General features: G+C 34.2%; 1 protein-coding gene across 1 annotated transcript; it reads left to right on the top strand.

Annotated features, from left to right (window-relative positions):
- The first annotated feature begins 11943 nt into the window (after positions 1-11943).
- On the top strand, positions 11944-13245 carry LOC142521782 (F-box/kelch-repeat protein At3g06240-like). Its single transcript, XM_075624970.1, has one exon. The coding sequence runs from the start codon at positions 11950-11952 to the stop codon at positions 13243-13245; it is 1296 nt and encodes a 431-aa protein (XP_075481085.1). The 5' UTR covers positions 11944-11949.
- The last annotated feature ends 1801 nt before the right edge of the window (positions 13246-15046 follow it).

The following is a 15046-nucleotide window of genomic DNA, read 5'->3' on the forward strand; positions in this document are numbered from 1 at the left end:
TATTTTAGTCAAATAGTTTTATAAAATACTTAAAAACATTGAAATACGAAATTAAGAAAGCAAACAACATAATCCATAAAAAGTAAAGTTCTTAAATAAGACATGAAGAAATTAAACAAATACTATAAAGTCAATTCTCATTAAATTTCATTCAATTTTGATATTCTACAATAGTTCCCTCCACTATTTCTTCATCAAAAATTTCAACAACATTGGATCCTTCTCGAGATGATGTTGTTTTAATATTTGCACATTCATCATTTTCTGCATCTAAAAAACATGAAGTAAATTTCTCCCTTTTTATTTTTTTTATATATATTTTTAAGGGTAAATTATCAAAAAATTCTTAAACCAAAATTTAACTTTGTCATTCAGTAAATTATCTGTAAATTTTATTCATGTAGCTTATATCTATTACAGAAAAGAGAGGAGAGCATAACATCTTCGAAAAAAAGAAGAAGCACATAGATTCAGATTTTATCAGAATGAGTGATGGAGGCGAGGCGCAGTAGAAAAATAAAGTAGAAATAAGATAAGAGAGTGATGGAAGCGCAAGAGACTTATTCCAATTTTTATATAAAACTAAAAAATATAAAATTCTACCAAAATTTGGCGGCCATCCCGCCCCGTTTTGGCCCGCTCCGTCTTGGCCCGCAACCCAAACAGGCTCAGCCCATTTGGCCCGCCTCCAAAAGGACTGTTATTTTTTCAACCCAACCCGTTCAATTTTTATAGCGAGGCGGGCCGTCCCGATGGGCTTGACCCAATTTGACAAATCTAGTTATGCCTCAACGAATATCCAAAATATTTATCATTCGTCAATACATAATGTCAGTCTTCAAACATCCCTTTAAGTTTACTCACTATGATCTTTCATAGAACTTGAATGTGTGTGTGTGTGCGCAATGTTGTTTTTAGAATCATGCATTTCAAATATGTCCATTCTCAAAAGCTGTAAGAGACTTCAATCAACATGTTGGTTCAAATTTCCATCTCCTGCATCTTTTTTACCACTAATGATCAACCAACAAATATAAATTGTTAGGACTTTGTAGGCAAAACTTATGGTCAAATCGGAGTCACCAAAGGCAAGACACAATAAACAAAAAGAAAATAACACAATGATAAATTAATGTGTGTACATTCATATTTTTTTCATGTGATTTTCTTTAACTCCATACATTCACCCTTTTTTAGCCTATAAATAAGATTTCATTCTTTTATTTGGCGCCCCAACACCTTATATCTCATTTTTTCAAAAGTTTTTTGCAAGAAACTTTGTTCTTTCACAAATGCAACATTGTTTAATTGTACTGTATCTTGTAAATTTATCACTAACCATCATAATTTGAAATAATTGAATTAATTCATTAATGATTAAATGTCTTGTAAATATTTTTTAACTTAAATAATTAATAATCAAATTTTTAGTTATTTATTTCATAAGAAAAATCGATAATATTAACAATTTATCAATGGTAAATTCGACAATAATTTTTATGAAATACCAATTTTGCCGAAGATTTTTGAAAATTCAGAAAATCGTCTAGGGCCCAATTGAACTTAGGCCCGAAGGAGGCATGGCCACCCGAGATTGTCTCGAGAACCCTGCCCAACTGCTCGCCAGCGGCCAAAATAGTTTGGGCAGCTGCTGCCTTGCAGAGAAAATAATTTTTTTTATTTTAAAATGATCAGGACAGTCGTTGTACACGTGCACTGCCCAGAAATGTAACAGGCAACGGGAAAAAAAATTTGTTCCGAAATTTATTTTCAAAAAGGCTGCAATTCTGAAAGATTTTCTTATTCGGTTAGAAATAAATTACTCAACACAATTCAAACAATAGAAAATCATATGATTAAGAAATCTTGGCTTTGATATCAATGTTGGTGTACAGTTTTTTCGAACCCAATAAGAAACAGAAGTTCAATTTTTTTGTTTTGACAATCAAAACACCCTTGGGCATTATATGATTTAAATAATTTATAAGATGTTTAGATTTGATTTACCTTTACATTTAGGAATGGTGGATGCCAAACCAGATCGAAATTAGCGGAGTTGGTCTTTTTTTAAATGTCTACGAACGATCTATTAGAATTAGTCACCTTCTTCAATCTCCAAAATTAGGTCTACTATCAGAAACTAAATTGCTCGTATAGGCTCATTAAATATCTAAACAAAATTTGCGTCGAGATTTTATTGTCGGAAATTCAAAAATCTAGAGGCTGTGAGACGATGATGTGGAGGAACAGTCATGTGCTACAAAGATAGAGATGGCCGATTTCCTTGTGTGAAAGTATAAAGAGAGAAAAAAATTTGGTGAACAAAAACATGTGTGTAAATTGTGTGTAATTGAACTAATAATTGCACATATTAAAAGCCTTTTACTTATTTAATCAGGACTCTATTTTCATCATGATATTGTTTTCATTATTCAAAAACTCTCATTTATCTATTTTTCACTTTTGAAAAAATCATGCATAACTAAATTATTATCAACTTTTAATAACACAATATACCTATATACATATACACGCATATATATACATATATTTATTTATTTATTTATGCTTTAAATTAAATAACTTTTATTTAATTACTTAATATATTTATAATATAGATATATATATATATCCATATATTAAATTAAATAATTTTTATTTAATTACCCAATTAATTAATTAAACTATTATATACTCTTCTAGAATGTTTCATGATAATTTTGTACTTAGTAGTCACCACTACTAATATTAATATTTAATTAATATATTCTAAATTTATTAAATAAATAACTGTGAACCCATTATATTTACGATCGAAGATCAGACAGCGCCGACATATCGATGGTACAAATCTCATTCATATATAATGAAAAAAAAATTTCGAGGGAAATTTTTTTCACTGATCCAATTTTAACAGTTGCCATTTTGTGAACTATTTAACTAAAACAAGAAGTTTTACTCTCTTCAGTTAATTATCTATTAAGCTAACTTCTACATCTTCAATTACATCGAATCAACTTATAAGCGATATGTTTGATATTAATCAAACTACAGTCGTCAAATTCAACTATTTGAATTTGACTATCTCAATGGGAACACAGAATCCAATAGTTGTGTGACCCACAATAATTCAGGGATACAGCTAGCCGTTGGTTCACAACTTCATGTGATTTAGAACAACATTTTTTTTCCTTCTAGTTTATCCTAATTAGTCTCATTCTTTTCATCAATCCCTTGATCAAGACCGTCATAGCTCAAGTCTGATTGCACCCGTCAGATCATAGTAAGAGCGTTTAGTAGTAACATTCCATGATCCTCTAGGTATCATTGATAGTGCCTGCAAGAACATTAAGTTATGGTTAGCATACAATATGGTCCCTTCAACCCATTTATCCCGACCGAGTTTGCAACCATTGATATATCGAGAGTTGTAAACAAATTCGATAAAAATATGATGTATCTTTGATTTATAATAATAGTTACATGGTATGTGAAACTGATGAAACTCCTTTCTAAAATACACAAGTCTTACTCTGGCCAGAGAGTCCTTACAATATTAATACATCATATCACATAGGATATCTTCATCCGTGGGTTAGCGGTAAATCTATGACTAACATGCATTGAATTCTACATATTTTGAAACTACACCCAACCTCGCCACCTGATGATCCTCATTGGAGTCGCTAAACGGATAAAAATGTATGCTAGTATGTATAGCATTCATGTTGTCCCAGTTCAAAGGATTAATGGTTTACGACCATAATCGCAGACTTTTACACTCGACAATTGATATCCACTTGGAAAGTCAGAGGAAGAGTTGTTCAGTACATCATCAAATAGTCACTCATCTGTATGAATGGACATCTCCATACCCTTACCAATGAACCATGATGTTTACATCAGAGATGTAACGTCCCGAAAATTTTAAGGTCCACGCAAATCACATGCATGCAATTATTAAATTCTCTTGTATTTTAATTAAATGATTTAATTGCATTAATTAATTATGTGGTGCATTTTTACATGTTTAAAATATATTTTTCTACATGGTTGCATTAAAATTTATTTTTAAAAGGTTATTCGAGTTGCGATCGAGGAACGAAGACCGATGGCTAAAAAATGGAAAATGATTTTATTAAATAAATGTTTTTAATTATTTAAAATATGGGTGATGTTTTTTTATTACTTTTGAAAATATGGGGTTTTGAGGTGATTTTATACGCCGGGACGTAATTTTTATTGGTGTTGGATTTTTAACAAAAATGCGAGCGTTTTGTCAACCCGGCTAATAAATTCACAAACTTAATTAAATTAAATTATTTTTAATATTTTAATTAAGTACTAATGGGCCTAATTAACCTCTTAGTGGGCCAAGGCTTGATTAGTGTTTAATTAAACTATATATTATACAATTAAACCCCATAACCCACCCCCTAATCCCTAAAGCACACGTCCCACTTCCCCCAACAAATCAAACTCTCCCTTGCAAAGTTTTACACGGCACACATCAGATTTTTGGAAGAGAAAGTTTTCGAAAAGCTTGAAGAGAAATCAAGTGTAGGCCCTCGTCGTCGTCGTTCTTCGTCGTCAACGGTTTTTCGTGCGTTTAAAACGCAAAGGCACGCCATACATCTCCTTTTCTCGTCCATAGTATCGTTTTAATTATCGTGTGTATGAAAGCATGTTGTGCATATTGTTATCTTCGAAATACTAACCACCCATATGTCAATCTCATGCTTTTATGTTCCAACTCATGTTGTATGCTACTTTAGGCGCTGCCATGATGTTAAGATATGATCGAGTGGGGTTTTTACACGTTTTAGAGGGTCATAGACACACACAAATCGCTGCACAACAAGGAACGAAAAAAAACTGGAACCAAACTTCTGTCAAGAGACTTAGGTGCTCGGTTTTATGGGGATGGAAGACTTGGCTAGGCCTTGGTTGGACCAGGGCTTGGCTAGGGTCCGTGAGGGGTCAAGGGAAGAGTCCTAGCCACGCTAGGACTCGAGACAAGAGGCTGGGAAGGAGTCCTAGCAAGCTAGGACTCCAACCCGTAAGTGGCAAGGGAAGCAGCGCAGGTTTTGCTGCTGGTGCAGGGAAGAGGGGAGCTCGGCCAGGGGGTCTGGGCTAGGCTAGGTTAGGTACTTAGGGTCCTAGGAGGGTGCTTGAGGGGATGGTTTAGGGGTTGGCTCGAGGGTTAGAGGCATAGCATCAGAAAACGTGAGAGAGGCATGCACCTTGAGGGCAGCTTGTGCGCGCGCAGGTTGCTTCCAGCTGATTCAGGTGCTTCGGGCTTGGAGTTCTGGTGGCTGGGTTGGTATGGGCTTGGTCTGGGCATGGTCCAGAGAGGGTTAGGCTCATGAGGGGTCGGTGGTTAAGGGTTGGGAGGAGTCCTAGACTAGTTAGGAACTCTTTTGTTCAAAGCCACAATCACACGTACACATGCATGTAATTGGGTTGAGGGGCAGAAGGTGTTTGAGCGGGCCAGGGCCAGGGTTTTTGGGCTGGGATTGCACAGTAGGGTCCCTAGATGGGTTAGCTAGGTTTTGGATCGAGGCGGCTCGGGCGTGGCTCGAGTAAATTAGGAGATGGCTCGGTACGTTCGTCGAAGGGTCAAAAACGAAAATTAAAGAAGGAAAAATTGATCCAAGGTCCACGGGGGTGGCTCATGAGTTGGAAGGGTAGAATAAATCTTAAAAATGCTATGTTTAAAATTTGGGTTCAAAATAACGAGTTTTGGATTTATTCGGAATTTAATTGCCATACGAAACGCTAATTAACGAGTTAATTGAAACGCCTAGTTTTAAGCTTAATAAAATTATGAAAAATTAGATTTAAGCTTAAATAATTATTAAAAGTCTAAGTTTTAAATTTGGGAATTTTATATTAAGGTTTGGTTTAATTCGGGATTAAAACGCATTAATACGTTACATTTAAAGATTAATTTAAAAGTCCTTGATTTATCCTAAATAAAAATATGAGAAAATTCATGTAAGCTTAAATAATTATTTAGGACATGATAGAGTCAATTAAATTAAGATAATATCAAAAACGTGAAATTTTACGTCCAGGGATAAGACGGTCTTTTTACACATAAAATTAGTAAACGTCATGGCAGTGTCCTAAATGCTATTTTATATGCTAATATGATTATTTTCAATGATTATGGATATTTATACGTTAATATGTCAATTCTAAATGTTTATGGATTTTTAAGAGGATATGTTTATTGATTTATGATAATATGCGAAAACGTTTATTTTAAATGTTTATGATTTAAACGTTTATTTTAAACATTTATGATGTAAAAATGTTTATTTTAAAAATGTTCATGGATGTTTATGATTTTTAATATGTTAAGTGATGATTTTTAAATGTCTATAATTTTTATGATTTAAATATGGACATTTAAAACACATGTTGCATGCTTGGTTTCAAAATAAAAATGATATTATATGCATGTTTCTATTAAGTGATGATAACATGTTGAAGGACGTGAAGGGATTGTGACTACTACAATATGTTGGAAATATCGTGAGGGTTATGGTCCCAGTGGGAGCCCGACGATCGTGTTTCCGTTGATACGAATATGAATATGATGAATATGATTGGAGATGTCGTGAGGGGAGAAGGCCCTAGAGGGAGCCCATTTATGGGAAAAGGCCCCAGAGGGAGCCCCGACGATCGTATTTCCAATGCCATGATATGTTAATACGTAGGCCAAGGCCCAGTTGACCGGTGAGAGTGTTGCTGGTGTCCCCGCCGCCCAGTACTGTGGTTTTCTTTAGATGGATCAATCGCCCAATACGATTAAGAATACGAGTCACAATCACGATCTGAATTCAACAAACACGAACATGAACATGAATATGAATATGGACACGAATATGAATATGAATATGAATATGTTTATGTGATATGTTTATGTTTATATGAAAACGTTTTTATGAAAATGTTTTTATGCATCATGAAAATGTTTACGAAAATGTTTAAGTTTATGCATCTTCATGAAACGATATTTTAAGTACAAGTATTTTTCACTGTTATATGTTAACTGTATTACATATTACTCGTTATCAAGAATATGACGTTTTGAGTCTTTAGACTCACTAGGTGTGTATGATGCAGGTGATTATAATGATAATGTTAATGGAGGTCTTGATGGTCGATCTGAATGGACTGAAGGTGCACATATCCCGAGGACCGACGCTAGTTTTTCCGCACTAGTTTTGGATTTATGATTTTAAGTTATGTTAAAAGATTTTACGACTTTTTATTTATGTTGTGAGAGGTTTTTGAGAGATTATAGTATGGGCTGTATTTCTCAAATATATAGTTGGTTGTTTTATTTTTAAAATAATGTCGAAAATATTTTATGGTTCGGCCGATGCTAAGTGAGGTTAAAAAAAAAAAGTTCTAGTACATTTTAAGAAAACGAATAAGGAGACGTTTCAAGAGATGCTAGGCTCAAGCTCGAACGACATTTATCCTTATTTTAGGCCGCTGAATCGACTAGAAATCAGTTTAAAATTTACACTACGCTTCCTAATGTGATCTTACGTTGAGAGACTGACCTCATGGTACCTACTGTATGTTCAAGGACTTTATTTATGTAGCTTGCATGAGTATACAGATAAAGTAAACATCATAATTAGATACAACCATAAAATATCATTAAAATAAATATTATTTTTAGATAAGAGTCAATAAAACTCAAGCTATAAGTTGGTTTGTTGAACACATATTCTAACACTTAAGTCTTTTCCCATTCGATGTCGTTTACCCTATCAGAAATTATAAATTGGCGACATATTTTTTTCTTGGAAAATAGATGGTGTTCTATTATAGGAAAATGACTAAAACCGATCATGAAGTTAACATATTTGCGCATAATTTGGATTCAGGTGGTTTTGTTTGCTATGCTTCACAATTCAAGATTTCTTTCGCTCGAGAATCTTGACGGGGAAGATGTGATTGTTAGAGTATGTGTCTGGCAAGCCAACTTGTGACTCAGGATTTTATTGACTCTAATGTAAAACAATCTTTATTATAATAATATTTTAAGATTTTATTTGATTATGACATTATACTTTATCTTTATACTCATGCAAGTTGCATAGATAAAGTTCTTAAATATACAATAGGTACCACGAGATCTGCGTCGCAACGTAAGATCATGAAACTCATTAGGAAGTGTACCATATATTCTAAATAGTTTCCTAGTCGAATCAGCCGCCTAAAACAAGGATAAAAATCGCTCGAGCTCGAGACTAGCATCTGTGACGTAAATGCCATGTTTCATTGGCAAGGGCATGGAGATGTCCATTCACATGGATGGGTGATCATATGATGATGCACTGAACAACCTTCCATCGGACTGTCCAAGTGGTTCTCACTTATCGAGTGAAATAGTTCACAGTTATGGTTTTACACCATTAGTCCTTTGACCCGAGACAATGTAGAGGCTATACGTACTAGCATGCACTTTGATCCGTTTATCGACTCCATCGAGGGTCATCATGTGGCGAGGTTGGGTGTAGTTTCAAAATACGTAGGAGAAAATGCATTGTAATCGGGGATTCACCGTTCGCCTACGGGTGAAGATATCATATGTGATCTCATGAGTTAATAGTGCAAGGAGTCTTTGGCCATAGCAAGAAATGTACTTTAGGGATAGGTGTTTTCCTAGTTGCACATACCATGCCACTATTAGTACTCAAAGATAAATCGCATCATTATCGAATTCATATGCAACTCTCGATATACCAATGATTGCATATTCGATCGGGATATATATGTTGAAGGGACCGCACTGTACGCTAACCATAACTAAATGTTCTTGCAGGCACTATCAGTGATACATAGGAGATCATGGGGCGATGCTACTAGACGTTCTTACCATGATTCGATAAGTGCAATCAGAAATGAGTTCTGATATTCTTAATCAAGAAGTTGATGAAAAGAATGGGGCTAACTAGGGTAGGCCCGAATAAGAATAAATGTTATTCTGAATCGCAAGAAGATGTGAACCCACGGCTAGCTGTATCTCTGAACTATTGAGGGTCACACAAGTATCGGATTCTGTGTTCACGTCGAGAAAGTCAAAGTTCAAGAAGTTGAAATTTGGCGACTATAGTTTGATGAATATCAAACATGAAGCTTATAAAAAAGTTTATGAGCTGATTCAATAAGATGAAAGAAATGGAAGTTAGCATGATTGCTAAATAAGGAAGGAGAGTGGAACTACCTGTTTTGTGAAGGAGTTCACTAAAACTGGCAGCTGCCTAATATGGTAAGTGAAAATTTTGACATTCAAAATTTTTGATTTTCATTATATAAATTAGTCTTGTATCCTTGGTACATTGGGGCTCTCGGATCGTCGATTGAGGTTATAATGAGTTCAGAACCATTTATTAGTAAATTCGTAATTTACTAAATAAATAATTGTGCTAGTAGTGATGACTACTAACATGTACAAGTTCTCATAAATTTTCTAGAGGGGTCTAAAATTAAATTATTCAAGAGTTAATTTATAAATTAAAAAATGGTTATTTAATTTGATGTACATATAAATGTATATATTTTATATGGTGATATAAAATATGTGTATATTGTATTATTATATGATGTATTATTAAAAGTTAATAAATACATTATATATTAATTATATGAGAGTTTTAATATAATGATATATGTAGAGTTCTTGTGGGAGATGGACTCTTAATTGGAATTAGGAGTCTCACTCTATATATAATAACTTGGACTCATAATACATACCACAAATTTTTGCACACAAAACTCACAACAAAATCTTTCCTCCCTTGAATAAAAGTCATGGCCACTTCATGAAAGTTGTGGGAATAAATTTTGGCCAAAAACAAATTGGATTTGCTTAATTATTGATTAAGAATCGATAATTATTGGTTACTGATTGATTAAGAATCAATTAGCAAAAAATCCATGATTATGAATCATGGAACACACAGCCATCCCATAGACTTCGGGGAAAAATAATTCAGCCACTTTGTAGTTTTTCCACGTTGCACTGTTGTCGCTACATCGTCTCCGGATTTTGGAAATTCGGAGGCTATAGTCTTAACGCACAAATCGCTTGCGATTTATAATGCAATCCAAGCGAGGAACAAAGCTTCTGATCGTGGACGTAATTAGACGATCAAGAGTGAAGAGTCGTTCATAGGAATTTACAAGAAATGCTATATCCACTTAAAGACCGGAATAGTTTGGAGTTCAGCGTTTAATACGCGAAGGTATAACTCTAAACACCCTATGTATGATTTTAAACACACGATGTCCAAACAATGTCTTGAATGTCGAGACGCAAAATTTTTAAAACTTATGCTGCGTCTTGGATGCGAGAACACGATGTCTTAATAGTGGTTTCATTTTGAACAATCGAAGCAATGTTTATCCGAATGTTTTGAGTGAATGTCTCTTTTTCTTTCTCGCTTCTGGTTTACATTCTTTTTCCCAGTAAAGAGAACGTGCTTTGCACACGTAAAAGCAGATTATTTATGGTCAATTTGTTATCTGATGATTTCATATTCAATATTTTGAAGGAGAACGATGGTGAAACGAATTATATAGCCATTGTGTAATAGTGAATACAATGTTTTCAATTCTTATATTTTTTGTATCTTCTTAATTGTTATTTTTTCTTTTTCTTAGTAACATAACTATCTTTTCATCATATTTAATCTCAACGTTGTGCTTTGTTATTCTTGATTGATCTGTTAGACTTTTATCGAAAATCATGTTTCTAAACTGAATGAACTTGATAAAAAAATATGCAGAAGAAGATTCAACATTACCTCCGATCACTGAATATTGATTTGTAAGTATTTTGTTTTCATCTTGATTTGAAGTCTTCTAAGTACTCAACCCTCTAAAGATGATACAATATTTATTCTTATATGATGTGTGTGTTTAAGAACCTCAAATATTTGTATTTATATAAGCTCTTATATCATCAATGAGAAGATCATAAGAACGAGAGTCGAAAAAGATATGTGCTTGCGCTTCTCAAAAATCTAAAAATGAATCAATGCCTGCATCATTCATCCAAACTTAATTGTATCTCCTTTTTTACTTGATGTGGAATATGATCTGTCACAATTCAAAAAATTTCTTACATGATATCCATCATTTTTTCTTATTTTTTGCATGATTATGTGAAATCTTCTATTTCAATTTTTTACCTTAAATAATTTCTATATGTTCCATACCACTTATACCATGCATCTATTTTCAATTGAGATAGGAAAGCATGTAATTGATTTTCAATATCCATCAACATTACTATCTAATTCGAGATTTTCAGAAAGTAGAAAATAATATCGACTCATAAATGTAAAACCTCATATACGGTCATAAGCAAAAAATTTAACGTTGAGAAATCAAAACATATATTATAATTCTAATAGTGAATACTAAATATAATAATATATGAAATGATGGTTCTTGATAAACAAATAATATAATAATTAAAGTTTCGTTTCAATTTTTCAGACCTTTTTACAACGACGTATATCGTAATCTTCTGGTAATTATTTAATAATTGAACATGGAAATATAATAATTAAAGTAAATTCTCATAGAAAAACAAATGAAATAATTAATAACTGAAATTAAATCAATTTAAAATTTTATTATATATTATAAATCATTGTATTCAAAACAATATTTACATTTCAAAGTCTCTCAAACCCAACAACCAAGTAATTGACCATTTTCAAAAACTAAATTCGAGTTGTTCAAGTCTAAGTTTTCATTCAACAAAATATATAATAATACTAATATCAGAATAACACAAGCAAGAGAAAGCTTCAACTTCGAGACCACTTCAACTTCCTATGGTCTACATATGCATATGACACAGATGTAACCCTAAGCAAATAGAGGTTTTCAACACCAAACCTGTCAAAAATGAACAAACCAGATTTATTCTTGATGGATCTACCATCAGAAATCGTCGTCGGTATCCTATCAAGGCTTCCAACGCGAACCATCGTAAGCTGCAGATGTGTTTGCAAGCAATGGCACGAGCTGCTCTCAACTCCTGAGTTTGCCAAATCCCATCTTTCTGCATCGACCCCCGGGCTACTTGTCCTCCATATGGATCCAATTTGGAGTGAATACCGATGCAATGTTGTCGAACATGAAGACTTGTCTCAACTTCAATACGGTTTTCCCTGTGATCAGGTGACGAAATTTGATCCCAGAGCATTAATTAGCTCCCCTGCATATTACCAAATACAGACGCAAGGTTCAGTACATGGTTTGATCTGCTTGAGATACCAGCGCAGCAAATCAGATGATGTGATTTATGTATGCAATCCGATCACACGTGAGTACATCTCTCTTCCCAGACTTCCAAGCGTTGTGGAGTATGCTAACTTTACTTGTTGTGGATTTGGTGTAAGCTCCATAACTGGCCAATACAAGGTCGTTTATATACTCCAAAAGAGCGTGCTTGAAGCATGGCAGCACGACAGGAGAGAAAACTACAGATCTGAATTCTATGAGTACCTGATCTACACGCTTGGGACAGGTTCTTGGAGAAGCATTCCGGAAAACTCCCCATTTGAGCATGCTCATATGTGTTTCGGCGTGTTTCTAAATGGAAATCTACATGGGTTGGTATGTAATTCATCCAAATCCGCCATGTTGATATCTTGCTTTGATCTTGAAGATGAATCATTCGAGCCCTTTTCTCCTCCATCTCCACTACAGATAACATCGTATCCGGGAGACTATATTTTACGCGTTCTGGATGATTGTTTGTGTATTTGTGAAAGTACTTTCTTATATGATGAGGTGGGATTTGTTTTCTGGATGATGAAGGAATACGGGGTCAAAGAATCATGGTCGAGGCAATTCATTTTCTTGGCCACAGAGATTTGTCCTGCTTTGCCATTTTACGGAGTTAGCCTGATCAAAGGTTATAAAAACGGTGACATCTTGTATTCTTGGGAAGATGAGACGGTGTACAATTACAGCAACAAGACTAAGACCAGTCATGAAGTTGCTCTGTTTGCTCAGTATTCAGATTCAAGTGATAGTTTCAAGACTATGCTTCACAGCTCTAGTTTTCTTTCACTCAAAAGTTTCGATGGCGAAAATGTAATCTCGTTTGCAGACTTTTCCGAGTCATCTTTAGGTTTTAGCAATACATTGGGATGGAGCCACATGAATGTTGATCTGAAGATTTTGATTGAATAAATGAAAGATTATTAAAAAATAAATGCAACTGTGATAAACATTGTTCCATATTTATTCCAAGTCTACAGTTTTGCATCATAAAAATCAGAGACAATGCAAACAAACAAAAATAAAACTTAACAAAATCTCAGAAACCAGATTACCTTTGGCTTTAAAAAGTACAGTATAACATCATTTGGCAAAATAATTACTGGACATGAAACGAGATAATTTATCAGATGGTAGGTAGTCAGATATTAAAAAAAATCTCGAGTCAAACTACGATTTGAATCCTCTGCTGTGAGGATAAACACAACATGTGGTGCTCAGCTGTGAGAGTAAAACACAACATGTGTTGATGTACATTTTTTATACAAGATGATCAATTGCGAACCCCTCAAATTGTTAGATGAGGATCCACATCCCAAAGATTAATGACTATCATTGAAAGAAATATGTCTCGGCATGCAAGACATAATTTATTTCTTAATTATTTTTCATTTTGATAATATTACGCATTAAAATACTCAAGTAAATATTCGACTATATGAGTTTTAACTTTTTAGATTAATTTTATTAATGATTAGATTTATAATAACTCTAGATATGATATTTTTATTTAAAGTGATCGAGCCTCGCTGTGCAAATGTGGAGTATTGGAGGCTCTCAAACGCAACACCTAATCAAGGTGTTGTTTAAGAATTGTTCATTGAACAAGATTTCGGTTTCACAGAGTTTGCATCCGTAGTTGTATGGTTATTTTTGTTGAAAGAAATTTAGGATGCACTTTGATCCCTCACTGTACTAAGGGAGTTACTTTTTTGTTATTTACTAGTGTTCTTTTGGTGTGTACACTGATTATATTTTTTAGTGAATCTTTGCCCTGAGGCACCATACAAGTGTGTACACTTGTGCATAATTATTTGTGTCTTAATCTATTCACTTAAGATAATTGTCTGTTAAATCATTTATCCCGATGTATGTTGTCTTAGATGTTCCTGTGAGAACCCGAGATTTTACGATCCGAAGCAAATCAAGTAAGTAATACGAACTTGAAATTTTACTAAAACTAAGCTCAAAACTGTTTTTTCCAACTAAATAACTTGAATATTAACTTAGATTTTAATTAAATTTAACTCGAGAAAGCAACTTCAAAGCTCGGGAATGAGCTCAGCAGGAGGCCAAGCTACAAGTGATCGCATCCATCAAAGTATTGTCACGGGAGGAGTAAAACCCCAGCTCAAGAACACGATCTGTCAGCTCAAAGCAGCTCAACCAAGTTGTCCTAACAGGACCAAAAAGGGAGCTGTAAGTTGAGCTAAGGTTTGGACAAATTAAGTATGCAAGAAATAACCTTTGAGTAAAACCATGAAGGAGCTAAGGGCGGAGCTAAAGGACTAAGACACATTAATGATGCAAGAAATGACCCTATAGAAGATCAAGGTGACTCTTGAAGAGTGCATGAGATTTTGAACCACAATTAAGGTTAGCCTTGGACTTGAGGAATGCATGGGAGTTTGGACTACATTCATGGCTAATCTTGGACCCCAAGATTTCGGCCAAGGGGCTAGGTGAAGGGGCTATCTTTGGCCTATAAATACCACATCAAAGGGAAGGAAAAAGTGCTCCAAGAAAGACACTAAAATTTCGGTTCCCCTCACCCCTCACAAATCTCGACCGAAGTCAAAGAAGAAGGAGGAAAGAATTTCGTGCAGTCCAGAGTTGCTTTTCCGTGTTGAAGTGCTGCCCGACAGAAGACAGTGTTTGTTAAAGTTGCGCCGAAGTGCTGTCGAAATTTCAAGAGGAAGCTTGGTACAAGAAA

This window comes from Primulina tabacum, chromosome 13 (assembly GCF_025594145.1).
Source record: "Primulina tabacum isolate GXHZ01 chromosome 13, ASM2559414v2, whole genome shotgun sequence".
In the NCBI taxonomy this organism is placed as follows: Eukaryota; Viridiplantae; Streptophyta; class Magnoliopsida; order Lamiales; family Gesneriaceae; genus Primulina; species Primulina tabacum.